Source organism: Petromyzon marinus, chromosome 6, assembly GCF_048934315.1.
Source record: "Petromyzon marinus isolate PM22_M1 ecotype Great Lakes invasive population chromosome 6, UKy_Petmar_22M1.pri1.0, whole genome shotgun sequence".
In the NCBI taxonomy this organism is placed as follows: Eukaryota; Metazoa; Chordata; class Hyperoartia; order Petromyzontiformes; family Petromyzontidae; genus Petromyzon; species Petromyzon marinus.
Window position 1 is genome coordinate 16,960,584 of NC_133672.1, and position 8,250 is coordinate 16,968,833.

The 8,250-nt window shown below is 48.4% G+C and overlaps 1 protein-coding gene across 2 annotated transcripts; it reads left to right on the forward strand.

The window, feature by feature from the left end:
• Nucleotides 1-215: 215 nt before the first annotated feature.
• LYPLAL1 (lysophospholipase like 1) lies at nucleotides 216-7,554 on the forward strand. Of its 2 annotated transcripts, none has more exons than XM_076065138.1 (5): nucleotides 216-345; nucleotides 2,832-2,931; nucleotides 3,545-3,714; nucleotides 4,164-4,305; nucleotides 6,001-7,554. In XM_076065138.1, the coding sequence occupies exons 1-5, from the start codon at nucleotides 288-290 to the stop codon at nucleotides 6,122-6,124; spliced, it is 594 nt and encodes a 197-aa protein (XP_075921253.1). In that variant the 5' UTR covers nucleotides 216-287; the 3' UTR covers nucleotides 6,125-7,554. The 2 variants fall into 2 exon arrangements, with proteins under 2 accessions (XP_075921253.1, XP_075921252.1); XM_076065137.1 differs by having other exon boundaries at nucleotides 4,164-4,279.
• The last annotated feature ends 696 nt before the right edge of the window (nucleotides 7,555-8,250 follow it).

Here is an 8,250-nt window from a genome sequence, read left to right on the forward strand (position 1 = left end):
CGTGGGATGGTGGTGAGTGTGGGATGGTGGTGAGTGTGGGATGGTGGTGAGTGTGGGATGGTGGTGTGGGATGGTGGTGTGGGATGGTGGTGTGGGATGGTGGTGTGGGATTGTGGTGTGGGATGGTGGTGAGCTGACACTGGAGCTCCACTGCGAGCCGTTGCCATGGCGATGGCTTCTGCGGCGCGAGAAGACGCGCTCTAATTGGTCGCCGGTCACGTGGCGCGGTCCCCAGCTGCCCGGAAGTGAACGCGCTGGATGCGAAGGACACGCGGTCAAGGGAGGCGATGGCCGCGGCACCGGGGCGCGGGGTCACGGCCTCCGTGATTTTCCTGCACGGTTCAGGTACCACACCGCCCCGTTCGGCACTGTGGTCTCTTCGTGATGCCCCTCGTGTTGTGCTTCCCCGTGATGCCCCTGGTGTTGTGCTTCCCCGTGATGCCCCTGGTGTTGTGCTTCCCCGTGATGCCCCTGGTGTTGTGCTTCCCCGTGATGCCCCTGGTGTTGTGCTTCCCCGTGATGCCCCTGGTGTTGTGCTTCCCCGTGATGCCCCTCGTGTTGTGCTTCTCCGTGATGCCCCTGGTGTTGTGCTTCCCCGTGATGCCCCTGGTGTTGTGCTTCCCCGTGATGCCCCTGGTGTTGTGCTTCCCCGTGATGCCCCTCGTGTTGTGCTTCTCCGTGATGCCCCTGGTGTTGTGCTTCCCCGTGATGCCCCTGGTGTTTTGCTTCCCCGTGATGCCCCTCGTGTTGTGCTTCTCCGTGATGCCCCTGGTGTTGTGCTTCTCCGTGATGCCCCTGGTGTTGTGCTTCCCCGTGATGCCCCTGGTGTTGTGCTTCTCCGTGATGCCCCTGGTGTTGTGCTTCCCCGTGATGCCCCTGGTGTTTTGCTTCCCCGTGATGCCCCTCGTGTTGTGCTTCCCCGTGATGCCCCTGGTGTTTTGCTTCCCCGTGATGCCCCTCGTGTTGTGCTTCCCCGTGATGCCCCTCGTGCAGTGCTTCCCCGTGATGCCCCTGGTGTTGTGTTTCCCCGTGATGCCCCTGGTGTTGTGTTTCCCCGGTCTCCCCTTGCTGCCCCGTTGTGCCGTGGTTCAGCGGTCTCGTCGTCTTGCCCTGGTTGGCACACGCTACATCTCTTAAGCAGCAACTAAGCGCCAAGGGCTCGCGAATCGCGATGTTAAATCGGCTGCCAACGCTGCATTCTTCCTCAATCATTCGCAAGGATCACCCATCACCCGTCGTGTGTGTGTGTGAAACTCGGGCTTGGTAAAGCTCAAAATGTACAACCCACACAGATTGTGTGTGGTCGCGTGGTGGAGGACTTTTTACGAGTGTGATGCTCACACTCGCGTGGATGATGATGATTTTTTTTTGTGTTACCGTGATGGGCACAACGATTGGTTTCGATCGGAAGTTAAAAAAAAACATTCGGGAGATTCAGAGCACTAACCACAACGGATACCCTACACATTTCAACGCGGTAAAGTTCAAGCGAAATGTGCTTTTACCATAGCTCCGTTACATTAACACCCCCCATGTCGCGGTGAGGTGACCCTCCACTTAGCTTTGTTTCTTAACGTCCCCTGTGTACGTCATCCGAAGGTTATCACCCGTCAGGGGTTGACCCGGACAACAGTCCCGGGGAATTGCCATCTGTCTGTTCTCGTGGCAGGAATGGATTTGTATCGAGATCTGGTACCGGTATATTTGTTAAAGCTTTGTTAACAGTAAATTGCAGAGATTTTAATTGACCTCGGCTGACTGAGAACTATGCACGGGTTTGGTCTGTGGTAAAGGTTGCAACCTGAGGTTCCCCCCACGTGAAAGTGTAATAGTGCAGGGGAATACGATCTCTGACTGTCTTGTGAGTGAAGATGACCAGATTCGGGGATCCCTGCTTATGTGCCCTGAGCCAATGCAATATGTGTGTAAAGTTGAAATGCAGTGTAAAATGTAGGTGTTTTTTTTAAATGAAATTGATCCATCCTAGAGCGCACTGGTTTATAACGCACAAGTACATTCTAGAAGCTTTCGTGACTGCAAGGATCCATACTCTTTGGTTCTATTCGGTAAAGTCACGTAGGTAAAAAAATAAAACAACAAAAATCACGACGTTTCGGCCACAACACAAGTGGCCTTCATCAGGTGAAGGGACCGTGCTGTCAACGCTGTCTTCGTGACAGCACGGTCCCTTCACCTGATGAAGGCCACTTGTGTTGTGGCCGAAACGTCGTGATTTTTGTTGTTTCACAGGTACGTGTTCTTCATCTTGGCAGCAACACAGGGCCGCACGGTGTCCTGTGGCTGCATCCTCTGTAAGCACAAGCAACGTTGAACCAGTTTCCCGTTTAAGTGAACAGTTGTAGGACTTTGATCTTTTGGCCAAAATTAGAGATCATTGCAAATAATGAGTTCAGTGTGTAGAATCTTGGCAAATGGGAGAGACATGAACATAGAGGGTTTTATAATCCCAACATCCAAACGAACATAGAGATAGATCCCTGTGCCTGTCTTGCTGTGTGCCACCACAAAACCGAACCACTCTTATCTGCAACATCCTACCTGACACCCCTGCCTAAATAGTCATAACCGACCATTTCTCTGAATTTTTTGTTTGTTAAAAAAAATTTCATCTTAGCCCTGGGCTCGATGAAGGCTCCTGAAGTTGCCCCTTCATGAAACTTTTACCTGTGAAGTTAAATAAAACGTTACTATTGTGAAGTAATTGATGGATTAGTCCATAATCATTATAAAAGGATAATAATCGCGATGGAGAAGGAAGACTGATACAGACGGAGACTGTGCGGTTGACGGTGTGTGTGCTGTGCAATTAGGTGACACGGGTCAGGGACTTCAGGCATGGGTGAAGAGTCTCCTCCAGAAGGATCTGGCTTCTCCACACATCCGTGTCTCTTACCCCACTGCCCCTTTTCAGTAAGTTTCACCGTTTCTTATTGCCATCACTGTTGCCTTTGCAACAATGCGGTCATTCTTTTGTATTTACAGTTAAGTGTTTTAATGCTTGATATTTATACACCCATGCGTTCACTTTACAAATGACACAACATAGTTCAATATGCTCATTTAGAGTGTACCAATGTGAAAGGCATTATAAGCAAGAGTGTGCAATGTGAATTTTGTAAAGTCAGGCAATAGAGTGTAAACTTTCACTGCCGTGAAACCGAACACACAGCATGCGCCATCAGTTTCTACCTGGAAATCTGCCACCGGCAGGTTTTCATGAGCTTCTTGCAGAGTTGTCCACTTTTACAAACGGTGTTAATGTTGGAGGAGGACATGTTGTGGAGCTGAAGGTGTTTAAACATGTTCCCAAAGAGTGTTCCCTCAATATCCTTTGACCCCCTTCTCATCCAATGTCACGTTGCCCCAGTGCATTTGCTGTTTGGCAGTTATAAAGCATAAACTTAAGCAGAATTTTACGAACATCTTGTAAAACTATATTAATCCACCTTTTGTAATGCACATACCCTTAGTGCACATGCCATGGCACGTTTAGTAAGTGCGGTGTTTTTTTTTGTGGTCCCAGACCCTACACGGCCAATAACGGGGAGAAGAGACACGTGTGGTACGACCGCTATAAGATCTCATGGGATGTGCCTGAGCACGAGGCCTCTATTGATGCCGCATGCCGCTCTCTGGACGAGGTCATTGAGAAGGTGGTTCAGTCCGGTATTTCCAAGAACAGGATCGTGATAGGTACGGCTGAAGATCATCTTGCATTTGCATCTTTCAGTGGATTATGTTAATTGCAGTTTCATTAACCATCAGTTCTACCCATGTCATGTGCCAATAACATTTGATGATTTTACTTTTAATACAAATTAATGTATCTTATAATAACTTGATTGATAGCATTCTTACTCAATAGCCATAAATGGGTATCTATTCATGTGCCAGCTTAAAAACTGCTCGCTCGGAAACATTTAAAAAATGTAATTATCATCATACTCCATGGTGTAAAGTGCAGTCTCCAAGTCTTATCCATTCTATCTCTTTGGCCTTTCTGTTGATGTGCTATAAAGATGGGCAATTGTTCAAATCGTTACCTATTTTAAACTTTTATTTTAAGGCATATGTTATTGACAAATATGTTAAATGTTATGTTGTATTTGGACTCTATGAATCAATTACCTGTTTTGGTCTAGGTGGCTTCTCAATGGGAGGCGCAATGGCCATGCTGCTGACCTATAGGTTCCATCGTGACGTGGCAGGCGTGTTCGCCCTGTCCAGCTTCCTCAACAAAGGATCTTCAGTGTACACAGTAAGCAAGGCGGTGCCAATGGGCAGGTAGGGCGTGTCAGAGGGAACAGGTAGATGGCTTTAGATAAGGGTAAAGGGCTGCTGATTGGGGACAATAGGTGGTCTGTAGGAGTTAGTAGTTAGGGGATTACAGGCAGCAGTTGGCAGGTATGTGGTTGCACCTAGGGATTAGTAGGTAGAGAGTTGCAGGTAGGCATTCGACAAACTTCCACTTGGCCACTTCATTGCTGCTGCTGTTATTCAGGTTTTAAATTGTCAGGTATGCTCTGGAAATAGATCTCTAATTGATGCTCGGTCTTGCCTCGACGTGTTTTTCCTGCCACAAATTTCTTGGCTGCTGGCCACAGCCACGGGAGATGCAGAGAAGGGAGTTGTGGATTCATGAAACGGTCCTCGTCAAAATGCACTCAAATAAAGTCGAGTCAGATTTTAGCGAGCAAACAGCATGCAGGAAGGGCAGTAATTGCCAAGCAAGCAGCTGTCCTGTGTGTTAAACTCACACTGGCAGCTACAATCTGGAGACCCCGCTGGCTTCCCTTACAGCACCGAACCCCTCTTGGCGACTGCTCACGATGGGTTGATTCTCATTACATGTTAGAGGTACATTTAGTGTCCAGTTTGCAAGACCTGTAGGTCATTTCATACGTCGTTTACAATCCCCTAGAGCTCTATCGGTGCATTCATCTATTCATTGTTCCAAGAATGGCATCGAAGTAAATCTTGCTGCTTCAAGCCAGCGTAATCAGCTCTATAATTTGGTTAGACGAGAGAGAGACGTGCCAAGCCGCAAGTCATGTGAAGCGCAGAGCTTCTTGCAGGGCAGCATGCGATGTGTAAGAGTGGAGCACGCGTCTCCATGCTCTATCTGCAATCTCCATGCTTGAGACCAGCGCATACCGGTGCTTCCCAGGCACGTGTGACACCCGCCATCCCCTCCTCCTCCATCCATCCCTGCCATCTTGGCTTAGTCTTGCATTTTAATAATGTACTTTAATTTTTGCCTACAGGTAGACTGTGCTAACTTCGAATAATTAAAGTGAGCAGCCAACTCACATGCTGTTTGTCAGGCAATGTATTTTAATATGCTGCACGCTTGGCAGTATAATTGCACTTCAAACATTGTGGGCCTCATTTTCTCTCCAGTATGTAATTACCGTGTGCTGCTCAATGCAGAGGGTACTCCTGATAAATATATGGAGAATGAATACAACGACCTCGCTTTACTGCTCACCACCAGTGTAATCGTCTGCAGAGACCATGGGCACACGAGCGCAAAGCAAACGGCGCCAGTCTCGCCGCTGATTTGACAAACAGTGGTCAAGGTTGGTAAGGGATTGCCGACGCACTCGGCTCTATCAGAAATCCTCGCCCTGCCGAGACGCGGCGAGCTGCCTCGGCCCATTTTACTGAGCACTACATTTTGTGTCGATGCAAGCTCAAGATGTGCCAGGTAGCAGTAGATTTTAAAGCACGTAGTTTTCCCATCTCCCTTGTCATTTCGAGACCCTCGTCACATCGATGTTTTCATTCGTAGAAATGGGGGTGCCAACGATGCACCTCGCATGTTCTGTCCATGCACGCATTGATGGGTTTGCCGTGCAACTGCCCCACAGCTGGTTATTATTGCCCAGTCTACGAGCCATGCTCCACCCGTCGGTGCCTGGGATGATGAGCGGCGTCTGAATTTGACGCATGGTGGTGCCACTGCTGCCGTGTGAGCAGGCTCTTCGAGAGGCGCAGGGCGAGTCGTTTCCTGAGCTGCTGCAGTGCCACGGGCGCAGGGATGATCTGGTGCCGTACGCCTGGGGCCAGGGCACTGCCCAGGAGCTGCGGGCCCTGGGTGTGAAAGTGCAGCAGCACGACTTCCCCCGGCTGACGCACGACATGAGCGCGGTCGAGTTGGCGCTGGTGCAGGACTGGATTCTGGCCAAGCTGCCACCGACGGACGGCTGAGCTCGCACGCTTGTGCCCGACAGCGCCCGACAGCAAGAGCACCGTGGGACGGCTGCCTCTGCATAAGTGTGGGCGATCACACACCTCGTGTGCAGACACACCCCACGTACACACCCACGTGTAGGTGCCCGGGATTCAAGCATAGACGCGCAAAGATTGAACGAATATATGAAAGCTATGGTGATATTTTGCCTCGTAATTTCTGGTGAGACTAATATTCATTCGAATTACAGGAATTCACGGGGATATTGGTGAACTCTGAATGCTTCGCTTTTATGCACATGATTTCAATAACTTCTATAAGAAACACTGCAAAATAGGTACAGTGAGGCTTTATAACTTTAATCTTAATTTTTACAACATTCACATTAATTGCTCCATGTACTGCAATTTCATTTATAAATCTCTTTAGGTCACTTCACTGATTTTCGAGAATTTTTATTTTGGTGCAACCAAATATCGGAGCGTTCACGTTCAATTATGTCGTGGCGAAGTGCCAGTTGTTCATTCACCATCGGAGTGAAACCCCCTCTTTTTGGAACCTGGTGCAATCACGCGGCTGTCCTCATGGATGTTTGTGCTGGCCGGGTGCCCCACGTGTGTATGCGTGTGTGGGGAGCGGTAGTGCAACAGTTAGCGCGCCGCGCTACGAACCCGGCGACCTGAGTCCTATTCCCGCTCAGGGCCAACACTGGTGACGAATATCTGAATCGGTCCGGGGTCTCCCCTAGGTCGACTCAGCCACAAATGAGTACCTGGTGCTGTGTGTAAAAACATCGCCACCGGGGAGACAAAAGTGGCCTGGCATGGTGCTTGCCACCCACCCCCTCGTGTGCCGTGCCCACCTTCATAGGTGCTCGCTTACAGCACTTGCCCCAAAAGTCTAAGGCTATACGGGGGATCTGTGTGCAATGCACAGCCGATAGACTGAGCGGGACATGGCCTTGCTTGGGCTGCCACATGGCCTCAAGGGTTTTGTCCAAGCCATGGTGCATGATGACACGCGACCACAATGACCTGGCAATCAGTGGCGACCGCTAAATCGTGTACGGTCGTGGGATGCGCTTGCCATTGGATGGTGTAAGTAAATGCCGAGCCTGTTGCCTGCCGTGTGTGCAGCCTCTCCGCCATGAGCCCCACTCCCACGTGAACGCCTCATTCGTTCCCTGATCCATCGCAGCTGTTGGCACCACTTTATATGTCCTCCCCTTGTGTGCCCTTTGCTGATATGCATGTTATTTTGTATTAGGTTTATATTGTCCTCTATGCCTATGATGTCCTTTGAGTTGTGTTTTTTTTTAAGTAAATTGGCCTTGTAATATTTGCGTACACGTTCGTTTGAGCTTTTTTGCTGGTTTAAGAAAAACATTCAATACACGGAATAATAAATATACACTATTAATAACTATTCCAGAAATTGATCTTAAAGAAATCACTTATTAGGCTGAGAGAAATTTTATAGGGCGTATTATATACTGTTCTATATTAAACTTAAATCTTTCATTTATTTGCATGTTAACCGACCACTCCCCACCACCTGTTTTTATATGTCTTGTGTAGTATATCTGAACTTAATGGCTTGTGTAGTCTCACTGAATTAAACTTGGGAATTTTTTTTATTTAATAACATACCAATACCCCTAAAGAAGAAGAACTTTCTAAATCAATGTGCATTACGTGCAATTACTTATGAATCAGAAGCATAAACATTGACAACATTTTACTATCTGAAAAGTGTTCAAAGGAGAGATGCATGTTTGGTCTGTGAAAGCAACACATGGATCAGATAACTTACAAAAGTTAGACGCATCATATTGAGCATTCAGAGAAGTAAGGCTTGAGCAATACATATTGCTAAAGGGATGATAGCCGGTGTTTGTATGTATGTTTAACTTATTTTGCACCGTACGTATTCAACCATGCTAATCGGAGATGCGGGGGAAGGATAAACTAAACATCGTCCGTTTGAGGCTGACGATGTAGTGGTGGCCAACTGAGGGAATGGCGCCTGGAAGGACA